The sequence below is a fragment of the Rhinatrema bivittatum genome, chromosome 10 (assembly GCF_901001135.1).
Source record: "Rhinatrema bivittatum chromosome 10, aRhiBiv1.1, whole genome shotgun sequence".
Classification (NCBI taxonomy): domain Eukaryota; kingdom Metazoa; phylum Chordata; class Amphibia; order Gymnophiona; family Rhinatrematidae; genus Rhinatrema; species Rhinatrema bivittatum.
The window spans coordinates 14,084,382-14,101,374 of record NC_042624.1 but is presented as its reverse complement, the minus strand read 5'-3'; the positions used below and the strand labels follow the sequence as shown (position 1 = coordinate 14,101,374).

Below are 16,993 nucleotides of genomic sequence, written 5' to 3'. Positions count from 1 at the left end.
AGCTCTACAACATCAGCTGTATCGCCTGGGTATACCCCACTGCTCAGAACTGTTACTAGTCTCCTGTTCTGTGGGCTCTGCCTTTCCTTCCTACAATAAAGTATCTCCATACAGCTGTGTCCTGTACTCCTGAGACCCCGCCTACCGACAGTGAGGCCCATAGGGCTCCTCCCTGTGGGCGGACCCATATCTCATCTCAGCCTAGGGTTCACATCCATACAAAAACATAACAGAAACCTGAAAGAGGAAGTAGGATACAGAGGAAGCACTTGAAAAGGAGAAGGGGGAAATGAACAAAATTAGAAAAGGAAGGGAAAGCAAGAGGTTCCTAAAAAGGGGACATGGGGGAAGGAGAAGAACTTTAAAGGGTGAGGGCAGAAGGAGGGTCACTTGAAAGAAAGAGAGGGAGGGAGGAAAGAGGAGAACCAGATAAGGGGGAAATGAGGGTGAAAGAAGGAAAGGTGGAGGAGAAGTAGAAGAGAATTAGACAGGTGGAAGAGAAGAGCCAGAGAAAAGCAACTGAAGTGAAGAAATTAAATTCTAATAAAGAACGGCTAGAAAATGTTCTCAGATCTCTTCAGCATTTAAAGAAATGAACATCACTGATAATGACTTTAAGGACCATAAAATCATTTCACATTTCATGAATGGATTTATTTTCAAGTTTATTAAGGCCTCTATTGGAATCTAAGGGATTTGATTATAAAATGAAATCTGTGGGGTATCATGGCTGAGTGGTTTAAGGCACTGGATTAAGGGTCCAGTCTCTTTGGGGGCATGGGTTTGAATCCCACTGGTGCCATTCTCACTCTTATTTCACTTGGATGCAGCTCCAACACTGATCTCTACATTAATGGTGGGGGTGGAAGGGAAATAGAATCAAAGGGTTATTAAGAGCCAAGAGTAACAGATAAGTATGAGAGAAAAAAAAAGTGTGGTTTCTATGTTTATTGCCTGGAATGTATTAATTACTTTTCCTTGTGATGCTCAAATCAATGAACATCATCGTAAAACTCAAATCCTTCACAAACATCATTAAATAAAAAGACACACAATGATTCTTTGCCTTTGCTTAAGAGAAGGTGAAACACTTCTATTTTTCTGTTTGGGAAACTCATTTTTATACTTCCTAATATTGACATGCAGCAGGACTTTTACATAAATATTGAGTAACTAATAAAGATTTACTCACTGAGGCATTTTGGTATGGGGAACCATCCTTGATCAGTACATTCGATTCTTGCCAGCGTAGTCCCTTCTTCCGTAAAGAAATCATCATTACATACGTAATAGATTTTCTTCCCTTTCACCATTGGGAAATAATGGTTCTTGTAATATGTTAAATAGGTGTCATATAGTTTGCCATCTCCAATCTCTGGAAAGTCACACTGTTTATCTTAAAAAAAGAAAAGATGAAGAGAAACATTGATGAAGCTGGCAAATAAGGACTGGAAGGTCTGTCTAATCTGCCCCTTTTCCTGCAAGCTTATTATTACATCACAAATCCAATGTGAGCTCCAGCTTTAGTCTTACTTCTCAACAACTATATTATAATGCCGAATAGCATCCATACCCCACTTTCACTAGTGGATAGGATAACGCTGTGATAAACAGTAAAAAATGGGCAGCCATTTCAAATAAACCACAATACCCCATCTCTCACCTCCCATCTAAATATCAAAGTACAATATACTAAACTCCCCAAACAACAGTAAACTGATTCCACTCATGCCAGGAAACAGAGACTGCATACCCTATCACACCCTGAGAAGGGATGTGCAGACAAAACATGTTGTTTTTTTCATTTATTTTTGTTACTGTTCATGTCATTTAATTTTTTCTGGGTTTTTTTTTTTTGTTTTGTTTTATAGACCACTAAACTGTTTTAAATGTTAATTAGTGTGCACAAAAAAATTGTGCACATGAAGTTAAAACTGACAAGCAGAAAACATCCCTAATCCTGAGTAACAATCTCCGGTCCCTCAGGTTGTCCCCAAAAGGATAACCCACCTGCAGTGGCAAATTGCTGTTTAAAGTGAGCTGCAGATGGCATCATGAGGGGAGCAGAGTTGCCAACAAGGTTTGGGTTTGGGAAAGCATCAGTCAGGTCAGGCATACATGGCGCCAACAGCCACAACAGTTGTAATAGCTGTCTTCTTTCCCAGGGGCAGAAAAAGGCTATCTGTGCATTTTCTCTTTTTTCCACCTTTCCCCTTCCTATCATCTCAAGCCATCCCCTCCATCACCACCTCCTTCTTCCTCTTGCCTAACTGTCCCCATATCTTTTGTATCTCTAACCACCCCTCCACCTTCCTCTCCTATAACCTCCATCTTCCATCTTCTCAGCCTTCAGCTTCCCATTCTTCACCCACTGTCCCCTTTGAGACTGTCTCATTTTCTGCAGTCCTTCTATTTCCTCTGTTGCATTTGTGTACCCTTGAACCAAGACAAGGTTGGAACCACCACTGAGGCCAAGCCCCCAGTGGTCCTCATCATTGGCAGGTGGTACAGGCATAGAAGACCCAACTGGAGCTTCACCTATACCAGCTCTCATTCCCCTCAGGTTGAGCCCTTGGGTGCCGGGGCTGGCAGGACTTAGGTGCGGGTCTCTCACGTTGAGGAGTCCAAATTCCTGGCATGGGCACACAATTCTCTCACTGCTGATCACCCTAGAAGGGCACAGACATTGTAACTACTGCACCATTATTACTGGTGGCCACAAATGTAGTGAGACGTCCAGGCATATGTCGACTCCTACCCGACTTGTGCCCAGTAGAAACCTTTGCCCGGGCGCCCTTGGGCCTCCTACAACCTTGACTGTACCCAAGGAGCCATGGACCCACGTTTCAATGGATTTCATAGTGGACCTACCTCCGTCTAATGGGAATCAATCATCTGGGCATTCATCGACAGATTTTCCAAGATGGCATACTTTGTCACACTATCCAAGCTACCCACGGTGCCCAAGCTCACCCAGCACATTTTTCACCTCCACGGACTGCCCCAACACATATATGTCCAAAGGACCCAGTTCACAGACAGATACTGGCACTCTTTGTGCAGGATGTTCAGGGTGCAACTTGACTTCACTTTGGCATCCACCCCCAAGGTAATGGGCAAGCCAAACGCACCAACCGGACCTTGAAAAGGTCCTTTCTCCACTCATTCGTCAATATGAGACAGGATGACTGGGCTGCTCTGCTACCCTGGGAAGAGTTATCTCACAACCTGACACTCATTCAGCAACTGGTGCCTCACCCTTCCAATTGGACTTTGGGTGCCATCTGGCTCCACCATTACCTATGCCAGGATGCCATCCGGCTCCATCGTTACCCATGCCGCTTTCAGTGCCCTCTCCAGCTGCTCAACTCACCGCACAACAGCTCCATTCCCTCTGGAACAGCACCCAGGACAACATCCAGTGAGCAGCCGAAACAGCCAAGAAAGGGACCAACAGACACCACCACCCAGCTCCTCTCTTTAAGGCTGGGGATAGGGTATGGTTGAGTACCCACCACATCCACCTCTGAGTGCCATTGATGAGGTTAGCGCCCAAGTACATTGGGCCTTTCACGGTGATTGAACATCTGGGCCCGGTTACTTACCACCTGCGCCTACCCTCAAACTTGAAAATAAATAACACATTTCATGTCTCCCTTTTGAAACCACTGGGACTCTCCTGGCGCCACCGCAAGCCACCAGAGCCACCAGGTATTTCATCTGAAGAGGACCAGATTTACCAGGTAAAGGAAGTACTGGATGTGAGATGCCATCCAGACACTGGGAATATCTGATTGCCTGGGAAGGATTTGGACCAGAGGAGAACACCTGGGAACCTGTCTCGAACATCCTTGACAAGGCGCTCCTCCAACAGTTCCACCTGGCACATCTCGGCAAACCTGGTCCTTCTAAGAAGGGGCATAAAGGAGGGGTGGGACTGTTAGGACTCCCAGCTGTGGCAACCCGCGATTGGGCCCCCTTACCTGCGCTGGCAGGCACTCGGTCCTGGCTCCCTCCTCGGCGGCCCAGGGCAGCCTGGCCCCAAACCCCATGGCCGTCTTGGCCTCAGCGTCTGCCTCACTAGGCACGCGCACGCACCTCTCTCCCCTTCTTAAAGGGCCCGCAGTGGGAAAATTCACTGCATCCCCAGAGCATGACATCACTGTACTCGGGTATTTAAACCAGGCTCAGACCTCTGCACTTCGCCTTGACAACATGTCTGGCTCATCCTTGAGTGCGTTGTTGCTCGTTCCTGATCCTGCATTCCAGTTTGCCTTCCTGATCCTGTGTTCCAGTTTGCCTTACTGTTCCTGCCTTCTAGCCTCGTCTTCCTGATCCTGTGTTCCTGTCTCGGTTCCATTCCTGCTCCTGCCCTCGGACTGACTTCCTGGTTTTGACTCCTGCTTGGTACCTCGCCTCCACTTCTTTGCTGCCTGTCCTGAACTTCAGCCTGTTCTTGGTTCTGCCTGTCTTTTGCCTACATCGCCCTGTCTGCCTGACGCTGCCTTGACTTCTCCCGAATGCACTGCGACATAGCCTGAGTCTTGGGGAGAGACAGTGGTATACCTGGCCCCGGGGGGGGGGGGGGGGCATGGTGTCTGGAAGGATATCTATAGTGCAGTCAGATGGACGGAGCTAGGGAAGCGTCTCCACCTTTTCTTTGGAGAACATGTCCACGGAGTCAGCGTACTGGGCTGGCTGGACCGACGAGGTTATAGCAAGCAGAAGCCTGGGTTGGGGTAATCCGCAGAGACAGGTCATGTGGTAATTGGGCCCCCAGGAAGCCAGTTGCAAGGTCTCCTAATCAATGTGGAGAGAATGTCTCTGAAGCCATTGAAGTCCCTGTACCACTGGATGAATCGCCTTCTCCAATATGAAGAAAGAGATCTTCTCTTCATGCAGGATCCCAGTGCATAGTCTCACTGGAGCGGTGACGTGGGCAACCTGGCCCGGTAACAGGTCCCCTCAGATAGAGCAGATCACTAGTGGTGGTGTTCTGGGGTGACAGGAAGGTTCAGTTCTTTGACTAGTTCCAAAAGGATGAAGTTCCCTCCGGCTCCGGAATCGATGAAGGCCAGCGTGGAAAATAAGCCCTTGGGGTAGACAAGAATTACTGGAGCAGTGCATTAGGGAGCAGTGTTTACGCAGCCTAGGGTCATCTCCCCCTTAACACCTAGGCTCTGGAGTTTCCCAGCCTCTCAGGACACTGGGCCAGCATGTGACCCTTACCGGCACAGTAGAGGCATAGGCCTAAAGTCTGGGGCCATTGTCTTTCCTCTGTAGTGAGGTGACTGCGACCGACCTGCATGGACTCTTCTCCGAGTCTGAGCTGGCTCAGGAGAAAGGGGTGGAGCCAGGGCCAGGAGAAGGATGGCGTCAGGGGAATGGCCTTATGGCTTGGCTTTGGTTCTCAGAGGCGCTGTTGTAGGTGGCGATCGATTCATTCGGTGAGGTCAATGAGAGCCTCCAAGTCCTCCAGCAGTTCCAGGGTGGCAAGTTCATCCTTGATTCTCGAGGCCATACCCTCTAGGAAAATTCTGCAAAGACTGTACTTGTGCCACCCTAGTTCTGACACCAGGGTGCAGAACTGACACCAGGGTGCAGAACTCCACGGAGTAATCCACCAAGGAGCGTGACCCCTGATGGAGGTGGAGGAGGTCAGAGGCATCAGTAGACTGCCGACCAGGTTCTTCAGTTTAAAGATCTGTATGAAGCGGGGGAAGATCCATTTGTAGGGAATCCATGCATTTCCACAAGGGGGAGGCCCACACTAGAGCCTTGCCATCAAGCAGAGACAAAATAACGATGGTCTTGACCTAGTCACTGGTGACCTGTGCTGGTTCCAAGGAAAAATGCATAAAGCAATGTTTCAGGAAGCTGCGGCACTGCTTTGGATCTCCAGCATAGTGGGGAGGTGCCAGAAGGTGGAGAGGTGCGGTGTGAACCGGTGCTGCCATGGGCACTGGTGGAGAGGCACCAGACATCAGTGCTGAGTCCAGTTGATTGGCTAGATACTCCACTGTGGCAGCCAAGACATCCAGGCACTGTTGCTGTTGCTGGAGCTGCTGAGCCAGTCTGTGAATGACTTGAAGACCCCTCAGGTCCACTGGGTCATTGGCCTTGGCAACCTGTTGTGTTTGTGGGCCCTTGAACCGAGACAAGGTTGGAACCACCACCGAGGGCAGGCCCTCAGCTGTCTTTGTCATCGGGAGGCAGTATAGGTGGAGAAGACCCAACTGGAGCTTCACCTATACCAGCCCACATTCCCCTCAGATTGAGCCCTTGGGTGCCAGGGCTAGCAGGACTTAGGCGCGGGTCTCTCACATCGAGGAGTCCAGGGAGAAGGTAAGGCAGCATCAGGCAGACCGGGTCGAGGCAAGTGGCACACAGGCGAAACCAGAGACAGGCCAGAGGTCAGGGCAGACAGCGAACAGGCAGGCCAAAGGTCAGGACAGGCAGTGAAGTAGCGAAGACAAAGTACCAAGCAGGAATCAAAACCAGGAAGGCTGTCTGAGGGCAGGAGCAGGAAGTCTGAGGGCAGGAGCAGGAATGGAACCAGGTGTTGAGAGTCAGGAGGTGGATCCTTGGTCTGACCCGCCGAGAGGTACTGACGTAGATCCCCGCTAGATGATGTAGGTCGGTAGGCGATACTGCCGCTGCAGGAGGGTATCCCTTTAGCCCGAAAGGTCTGTAGCTTCTCCTGGAGATCCTATGGAGACTTCGACTTGGAAGTCCGCGATCCCCCCAGGAGGAGCCTGTAGGGACCCGAGCCACTGGGACTTAGGAGAGCGGCAGACGATGTGGATAGGTAGACAGGCCAGATACTGGGCAGGCGGCAAGAGGCGTAGACGAGCAGACCAGGTTCAGGGCAGGCGGCTAGAGGCGTAGACGAGCAAACAGACCAGGTTTAGGGCAGGCGGCTAGAACAGGCAAGCAGGAAGGCTGGGTCAGGCAGGCAGGCGAACAGGAACAGATGAGCAGGATTAGGCAGGCAGGCAGACAAACAGGAACAGATGAGCAGGGTCAGGCAGGCAGACGAACGGCAACTAGTTACTCACAAGAGTCGACCATGTTTCAAGGCAAAGTCCCGGGGTGAACACCGAGGTTAAATTCCCCTCGGCGTCTGACGTCATCCTAGGGACCGGCCCGAGCTTCGCGCCGGAGGCCCTTTAAAAGAGGGCCCTCCGTGCGTGAGCCCAGGGGGCGGGGTCAGCAAGGCCTGTTGGCGTCTCCCTCATGGGGATGCCGCGATGTAGGCCCGAAAGGGCCCAGCGGATCCGGCGGTTCTGGTGGCGTCCCGCGGGGAAGAGGAGGTAAGGGTCCGGTCGCGAGGTGCGCAACCAGAGCCGCAACACCAGGACAGGAACACAGGATCAGGAAGATGAGGCTGGAAGGCAGGAGCAGGAAGGCAAACTGGAACGCAGGATCAAGAACAAGTAATAACATACTCAAGGATGAGCCAGGCCTGTTGCCAAGGTGAAGTGCAGAGGTCTGAGTCAGGTTTAAATACCCGAGTGCAATGACGTTATCATCCGGGGCTGCAGCGAAGTATCCCGCTGCCGGCCCTTTAAGAAGAGGAGAGAGGCGTGCATGCGTGCCTAGTGAGGCGGATGCTGATGCCAAGTCGGCGGCGTCCTGTGCCGCGTGGACAGGATGCTGCTGCAGAGTTCGGGGCCAGGCCGCCCTGGGCCGCCGAGGAGGGAGCCAGGATCGAGTACCTGCCAGCGCAGGTAAGAGGGCCCGGTCGTGGGTTGCTGTGGCTGGGAGTCCTAACATCCTCACTCTACTTCTCCCTCACCCACTTAGCTGTTCAGAAGGTGAACTGGAAAAATGGCATTCTTCTGTCCTGTTTCCTTTCATGCCTACAATTCTTTCACCCTGTGGTGATGTTTACTGCATGGGGTGTCTTTAACACAAGAGCCAGTGATAGAGCTTTCAACTGCTGTGGGTTTATGATTTTCACAGCTCAGGAGTTACAGCAACAACAACAGTACAGCCAGGAAAAAGAAAGAAAAGCAATAAGGAAAATTAGTACTTATCCCTTTGGAATTCCAACCCAGGGACTTTGTGAGATACCTCCTGCTCAAACCATTTCAAAAAGGCATTGAAAACTTTCCTTTTCTTCAAAGACCTTCACTTGAAGTCACTTGAATGTCCAGAGCAAATAACTTTTGTCCTTATGTTTGGCTTTATGCTTTTTCTATATTCTATATGAATGTTTTTATATTGTAAGCCGTGTCAGGCTATGTTGTAGAGTGAGGAATAATAAATAAATAGCTTATCCCAGACTTTTAAAATTCCAGCACCAATTTTGTGCTCCCCACCAACACTGGAAGGCTATTCCTGGCATCTGCCATCCTTTTCCCTCACTAATACACTACAAATTTTGGGAAACTGGAAATAACATTTTCCAGGTATGGAGCACGAGAGATTATTTTTATCATTATAAATTTGAATTATTGGGTGTTATTTGATGTATCTGCTGTTTTACAATATTTTATTGGTGTTTAGAAAATTTTAAAGATGAATTATTGGATACTATTCAATTCATAAGCTGCTTTTAAATGTGTATTCTTTTGATTAGTGTGATTTTACTACTATTGATGTTTTATATTTCTTGATTTTGTTGTTTAAAGTTAAATGAGAAATAGTAATTTATCTAGTCTTTTTCCATTGTCTGCAAACAGAATGAATTGCTGGGCTTTCTATTTCAGTTTTTTTCTGCACATTTTTATTTATTGTTTCTAGTATATTTATTCTTTATTTGGTGAGAGTCTGTTTGTGTTCTACATTTGTGAACAAGGTGAGATATTCTGCTGATGAGTAGTTTCTGTATAGACATCTATAATATCTTGACTTGTTCTGTTTTCCTAAAAGGAAATGTGCTGGTATTTTATTACATGGTGTAACATTTTCAATTTTTCCTTTTCATAAATTGTATTGTTGCCTTTTGAGTGAAGGCAGTTAATGATGTTTTAATATGGAGGTTTTACATGAGATATGCCATGCTACTAATGCCGACAACAAGCAGTGGACATTCCCTATTGATGATTAATTGCAGTTAATGGACTTCTCCAAGAATTTATCCAAACCTTTTATAAACACACAGCTGCATTGTCTACCTTAACGATATCCTCTGGCAATAAATACAAGAGCTTAATTGTGCACTGAGTGAAAAAGTATTTTCTTCAATTTGTTTTACGTGTGCTACTTTCTAACTTAATAGAGTGCCCCCTAGTCTGTGTATTATCCTAAAGAGTAAATAACCAATTCACATTTACCCATTCTAGTCCTTTCACGATTTTGTAGATCTCTATCATATCCCCCATCAGCTGTCTCTTCTCCAGGCTGTACAGCCCTAACCTCATTCGCCTTTCCTCATAAGGAAGCCATTCCACATCCTTTATCATTTGGTCATCTTTTTCTGCACTTTCTCCAGTGCAACTACATATCTTTTGCGAAGTGGCGACCAGAACTGCACACAGTATTCAAGGTGCAATCTCATTATGGCATGATACAGAGGCATTATGACATCCTCCATTTTATTTTCCATTCCCTTCCTGATAATTTCTAACATTCAGTTTGCTTTTTTGCTGCCACAGTACACTGATATGACAATTTCAATGTAATATCAACTATGATGCCCAGATCTTTTTCCTGGGTGGTAAATCCTAATATGGAACATAACAACATTTATTTTATTTATTTATTTTACACTTTTTTATACTGGCATTCGTAGGACACATCATGTCGGTTTACAAGTAACTGAGAAAGGAAATTACAATGAACAAGGGAAGGGCTAACTGGGTAATATGCGAAATACAAAGGAGGAGAGTCAACAACATATAACTACAGCATGTACATGTGAGCCCAATCTTCCAGTCTCACAATGTCCTTCTGCATTTATCACAAGCCACTTGTGATTTAGCTACGCTGATTAAGTTATACCACTTTCCAGATCATATATGAATATATTAAAAAGTACCAGTCCAATTACAGATTCCTGAGGCTCTCCGCTGTTTACATTTTTCCATTGTGAAAACAAACCATTTAATCTTATTCTCTGTTTCTTGTCTTTTAATATGTTTGGAACCCACAAATGGACATCACCTCCTATCCCATGACTTCTGAGTTTTCTTAGTAGCCTCTCATGATGGACTTTGTCAAATACCTTCTGAAAATCCAAATGCACCACATCTACCAGTTCACCTTTATATACATGCTTATTCATCTCTTCAAAAAAATATAGCAGATTTGTGAGGCAAGAGTTTCCTTAGGTATATCCTTGCTGGTTGTGTCCCATTAAACAATGTCTATCTATATGTTCTGTGATTTTATTCTTTATAACAGTTTCCATGATTTTTACCAGCACTGAAGTTAGGCTCACCGGTCTATAACTTCCTGGATCACATCTGGAGTCATTTTTTAAATATCGGGGCTACATTGGCTAACTTCCAGTCTTCAGGTACAATGGATGATTTTAATGATAGGTTACAAATTACTTGTAATAGGTATAACATTTCATTTTTTAGTTCTTTCAGAACCCTGGGGTGGTAGCCATCTGGTCCAGGTGATTTGTACTCTTAAATTTGTCAATGTGGCCTACTATATCTTCCAGGTTCACCATGATTTGGTTCAGTTCATCAGAATCGTCACCCTTGAAAACTGTCTCCAGAGCAGATATCATCACTAAAAAATGAAATTTCAGAACTGTTAGTAAAAATGTATAACCTATCATTAAAATCATCAATGTACCTGAAGATTGGAAGATAACCAGTTCAACCCCTATATTTAAAAAGAGATCCAGGGGTGATCCAGGAAACTATAGACCAGTGAGCCTGACTCCAGTACCAGGAAATATCATGGAAACTATTATAAAGAGTAAAATCACAAAATATTTAGATAGACATGGTTGGATGGAACACAGCCAACATGGATTTACCCAAGGGAAGTCTTGCCTCATAAATCTCTTACATATTTTTTGAAGGGGTGAATAAACATGTGGACAAAGGTCGACCGGTAGATGTGGTGTATTTGGATTTCCAGAAGGTGTTCAACAAAGTCCCGCATGAGAGGCTTCTAAGAAAACTAAAAAGTCATGGGATAGGAGGCAATGTCCTTTTGTGGATTGCAAGTTGTTAAAAGACAGGAAACAGAGAGTAGAATTAAATGGTCAGTTTTCCTAGTGGAAAAATGTAAACAGTGGAGTGCCTCAGGGATCTGTACTTGGATCGGTGCTTTTTAATATATTTATAAATGATCTGGAAAGGGGTACAATGAGTGAGGTGATCAAAGTTGCAGATGACACAAAATTATGTAGAGTAATTATTTATTTACTTATTTGTCAGTTTTCTATACCGTCAATCTCTAAAAATATATAATATTACATGTTTACAGTATAATAAATATGAAACAAAAACAATAAAATACAAAGTAAAAAGTAAAAATAAAATAAAAATAAGATAGATCCAATTAAATATCTAAAATAATGTTGATCAAATGAAAATACAAATTTAAAAACTAAGGGGGTCATTTTCAAATGCTTATCGCGTGCGATGAGCCACTATCACATGCGATAAGCCGCTATTGCACGTGAAAAATCCCTTTCCGTGTGCGATAGCATTCTGAGGGCGGAGTTGGGGTGACGAGGGGAGGAGTCGGGGCAGCAATAAGTTAAACAACGCTATCGTCACAGTAGTGTGCCCAATAGCACCACCTTTCACGGTGGCGTTATTGGGTGCGAAAGCCAGCAGCAAAAACACTGCGGTGGTGCGAAGGCTGCTGGCTTTCACAGGCCCGCCCCCCGCCCTCGCTGGATTCACCATTTGCGATAGAATGGTGAATCCAGGCCTTAGATTGTCCATTTATGAAGCTGTTCTCTATTCATAATTTCCATTTAATCCTCACTTATCATAAACTATTTTAATAAGCCAGGTTTTAAGGTACTTTTTAAACTTTGTGTATTCTTTTTGTAATCTCAGTTCTGCTGGGAGCATATTCCATAGTTTTGGACTTGCTATCAATAAAGTTATTTCCCTTACTTCAGATAGGTGTGCAGTTTGAATTGACGGGACATTAAGAATGCTTTTGTTTGCTGATCTTAGATTCCTTTCTGGTACATGAAAGTGAAGAGCAGAGTTTAACCATATATTTTTATTGTAATTTAATGATTTATGAACTAAGCATAATACCTTGTATTCGATTCTATCTTTAATCGGAAGCCAATGCAGAGAAACCAAAGTGGGAGTAATATGATCAAACTTCCTTCCTCCCATTAGTACTCTGGCAGTTGTGTTTTGCAATAATTACAGTGGTCTAATAGTAGAGGCAGACAACCCAAGACAAAGAGCATTACAGTAATCTAGAGTTGAACAAACCAAAGACTGAAGAACTGTTCGAAAATCATTGAATTCTAAGAGTGGCTCTAAACGTCTAAGAATTTGTAATTTAAATAACCCTCTTTGATCTTTCCATTAATATCTAATTTAAAAAGAAATTCTTGATAAATGATAAAACCTAAGTCATAAACTTGAGCAGCGGATTTAATTTGCATGAAATCGGTTTTAAAATCAATTATATTGTCAGGGGATGATTTACTACTTAGTAGAATCATTTCAGTTTTATGGGCGTTTAGTTAAATCTCAAGTGGATTGTGATGAATTTCAGGAGGACCTTGTGAGACTAGAAGATTGGGCTTCCAAATGACAGATGAAATTTAACGTTGACAAGTGCAAAGTGTTACGCTGGAGGTGGACCCTTAGCCTGGTGCAGGATTGGTACAGCCCTCTGGTCATACCCAGAGAGTACCTGACACCAGGAGGCAGATCACACGAGGAGACAGAGGCTAGCTGGAGCTTTGCCAATAACAGTTCCAGGCAGCAGATGAGAATGGTCAGGCAGGCAGAGTTCAGTACCAGAGATCAGACCGGAGAGGTACTACCTGAGTAAGGATGCAGGAACACACGGAGACTCAGGAACACGGAGACGCTCGAACATAGGATAAGGTAAACTACTAACACCACGGTGTCGACCCGATTGCCAAGGCAAGGTCCTGGGGACAGGACCTCACTATTTATAGGACAACTAGGTGATGTCATCAATCAGTGCCCAACTTGGTTTTCCCGCACTTGGCCTTTTAAGTTCTGGCACATTGGCTGCACTTGCACCTAGGGGCGGGGCCGAAGCGGCCGAAGACACGGAGCCCCAACGGGACCTTCACTGCGAGGCCTGTGTCATGGAGTAAGCCAGAGAGGGCCATGGTGAGCGACGGGGATGGTGGAAACTGACTGCAGCGGCAAGACTGGAGCTGGTTGTGGGCAATGTAAGGTGAGCAGGCCTGGTCGCAGCACCCACGCTTTACCAGTCTGGTTTTTTCTGGGTGGTCTCAATGGAAGTCCTGGAGCAGGTTCTTGTCGAGAATAGGATGAGAGGTCTCCCAAGAGTTTTCTTCCAGGCTGAAGCCCTCCCAAATCAGGATGTACTCCCAGTGGCCTCAACGGCGTCGGACATCCAGGACTTCTTTGACTTGTAAGGTATTCTCAGGTTCTGAAGAATGTTACGTAGGTTGAGGAGGCCTTCAGGAGGGCCAAGATAAGACCAAAGGTTTAAGTAGCGACTCGTGGAACGTGTTGTGAATTCCCATGGAAGCTGGAAGTTGTAGCTGGTAAGTGACTGCTCCTACGCGTCAAAGGATAGGAAATGGGCCAATAAATTTGGGAGCTAGTCGGTGTGATGGAAATCATAGCCAGATGTGCTTAGTACTAAGCCAGACTTTCTGTATGGGCTGGAACATAGGTGCGGTCCGACAATGGGCATTTGTGAAACATTTGGCCCGATCAGCTGCTTGGCAAAGTTGTTCCTTTACTTGGTTCCAGAGCCTGCGTATGAGGGTACAGTGAGGGGTATATGAGGTTGATGACCGAAGACTACAATGAAGGGGGACACTTCTGTGGCAGAGGAGATATGTGTGTTATGGGACTGTTCTGCCCGTGGCAGGAGGTCAGCCCAGTTATCTTGCGGGTCATTGACATAAAATCGTATGAAGGTCTTCAAAGACCGATTAGTCCTCTCAGCCTGGCCATTTGCTTGCGGGTGATATGGTGATGTTAAGTTTAACAAAATATTGAACTTTCTACAGCGAGACCTCCAATATTTAGTGGCAAACTGAGGACCACGGTTGGAGACAATTTCTTGTGGTAGTCCATGTATACGAAATACATGGGTTAAGAAAAGATGAGCTAATTCTGGAGCTGATAGGAGTCCAGGTAAGGGGACAAAGTGGGCCATCTTTGAGAAATGGTCTATGATGACCCAGATTACAATATTTCCTTTTGAAGGAGGCAGATCTACTATAAATCCTGTGGACAAACTAGACCATGACTCGGTAGATGCAGGAAGTGGTTGAAGAAGCCCCCCATGGGCAGCCAATCAGGGGCTTTTGCTGTGCGCAAACTGGACAGGAGTCCACATATTCTCGGGAGTCTTTTGTCATACCCGGCCACCAATAGTGCCTTTGGAGCATCTAAAAAATGTGGGCTCGGCCAGGATGATCAGCCAACTTGGATTCATGAGCCCAACGGAGCACTCGTCCGCGGAAATGGTGGGAGACCACCATCTTCCCAGCTTGCACTATGGTGGTGGCGGCAATGGATATGCAGACTGGGTCAGTGATGTGCCTGGGAGTCTCAGGTGTGTCGCCTGGCTTGATGGAGCGAGAGAGTGTATCTGCATGGAGATTTTTCGCCACTGGGCGATAGCGGAGCTCGAAGTTGAAGCATGCAAAGAATAGGGCCCAGCGGGCTTGTCATGGGTTAAGGAGCTGGGCCTCTTTTAAATGTGCCAGATTTTTATAGTCATGAATATCGTGAATCTATGTAGCACCCCTTCAAGCCAGGGGCGCCATTCCTATAGAGCAAGTTTCACTGCTAGGAGTTCAAGGTCTCCTATGTTATAGGTTTGTTCTGTGGAGGAGAATTTATGTTTGCTCTGTGGAGGAGAATTTATGTGAGGAAAAGGAACATGGAACTAGGGTTCCCTTGGTGGACTGCCCCTGCACCGATAGCAGATGTGTTGACTTCAGCTATGAAGGGGCAGTTAGGATCCGGGTGGCATAGACATGAGCTGGTACAGAAGGCCTCTTTCAAGGCATATAATGCTGATTGAGCCTTGGGGCTCCACACTCGAGGATCACATCCTTTCCTGGTGAGTGGAGCGTCCAGCGTGGAATAATTGGTGATGAAGTTTCAATAGTAATTTGTGAATCCAAGTAATCTCTGTACGGCTCGGAGGCCCACTGTTTGAGGCCGATCTCGAATACCTTGGAGTTTGTCGGGGTCCATGATGAAACTGCAATGGGAGATAATATAGCCCAGAAAAGGGCGACTGGGTTGCTCAAAGATATACTTCTCCAATTTAGCATATAGTGGTCTCTGAAATGCTGCAGGACTGTTTGAACATGGGAATGATGGGACTTCAGGTCTTTGGAGAAGATTAATATATTGTCTAGATACACTACCACGAATGAGTATAAAAGATCCTAGACTGCAGGGCATTGAAAAGCCCAGAGGGCATTACTACGTACTCATAGTATCTGTCTCTTGTGTTGAAGGCATTTTTCCAGATGTATTCTGGTCGGATCTGTACTAAATTATATGCCCTGCGTAGATCTAGTTTGGTAAATACACGAGTGCCTTGTAGGCAGTCGAACAGTTCACTGATAAGTGGCAGTGGATATCAGTTCTTATGGGTGACTGTGTTCAAACCACTGCAGACTATACAAGGTCTGAGGCTGCCATCCTTTTTATTTACAAAGAAGAACCCGTGCCTGCCGGGGAAGTCGAGGGTCTTATGAACTCCTTGGCCAAATTTTCCTTGATATATTCTGACATCACTTGGGTTTCTGGGAGTGAAAGAGGATAGGTTCTACCCTTGGGAGGTGTGGTTCCAGGTAGGAGTTCTATGGGACAGTTGAACTCTCGGAGTGGAGACAGGATATCGGCTTTTAGTTTGGAGAACTTGTCTTTGAATTGTAGAGCTTAGGACTGTCACGGATGGAGACACTTGAAAAAACAGTGGGTTTGACATTGAGGGCCCCACTGGGTGAGTTGCAGGGATTTATTTATTTTATTTTATTTTAAATCTTTTCTATGCCATCGTTAAGATGGGTACCATCACACCAGTTTACAGTGAGGCACATAAAAGTAGTGATACTAAAATCTGTCAGTTTACACAGGTGCCATAAGGTTCGGTAATATAGTTTGTAATCAATATTAATTGTTAAATGTGATAAATCATGTCCAGGTCTCTCTATATCAGATTTGAGTACAACACTAGCTTTGTGTTTGTAACTTATCCTTTAGTGATAACTATCAGTTAAAAACTCCAGCTACATGGGGGTGCATGTAGCAGGAGCCAAGGAAGTCCAAGGACCACAGGGTGTGTTGATCATTTCAAGATCAGGAGGGAGATCTCCTTGTCATGGAGGGTCTCAATGGTGAGGCAAAAGGCCATAGTACAATGAGTGATCCGATCAGAGAAAGGTTTTCCTTGAATTGAGGTTATTCATAGTGGGACCTCCAATGGTTGGACAGGTATCTGAAGGAGTGTGACGACCTCCACTAAAATGAAATTTCCACTCGCCCTAATGTCCATGAGGGTGGTGGTGGCAAATGAACATGATTCCCTAAGGAGGGAGATAGGTAGCAACAGTTGAGGGCCAGAAACTGTAGCTCCCAAACTCAGGACCCCCGCCGGGCTCAGACTTTGGAGTCTCCTGGATGCACAGGACAAGTTTTTGTAGCTCACAAAATCTATGACGTTTTCTCAATTCCAAGGATAAATAAACGTGGTGGTGGAATAGCTCTAATTATTGAAAAACAATTTAAATGTAAAATGATACCAACAACACCCCCTCTAAACCATGAAATTGTACTATTTGACACCGAACACACCTAAATATGCATTATCTATTGCCCACCCAGCTTACTTGACCTAA

At 45.7% G+C, this 16,993-nt stretch overlaps 1 protein-coding gene across 2 annotated transcripts in view; it reads right to left on the bottom strand.

Annotated features, from left to right (window-relative positions):
• The window catches only part of CFH (complement factor H), a 633,102-nt gene that overhangs the window by 388,976 nt on the left and 227,133 nt on the right, over positions 1–16,993 (bottom strand). For both annotated transcript variants that reach the window (XM_029617534.1, XM_029617535.1), the window contains exon 8: positions 1,193–1,396. In XM_029617534.1, coding sequence (XP_029473394.1) covers positions 1,193–1,396 — 204 coding nt within the window. The remainder of the gene's footprint in view (positions 1–1,192; positions 1,397–16,993) is intronic.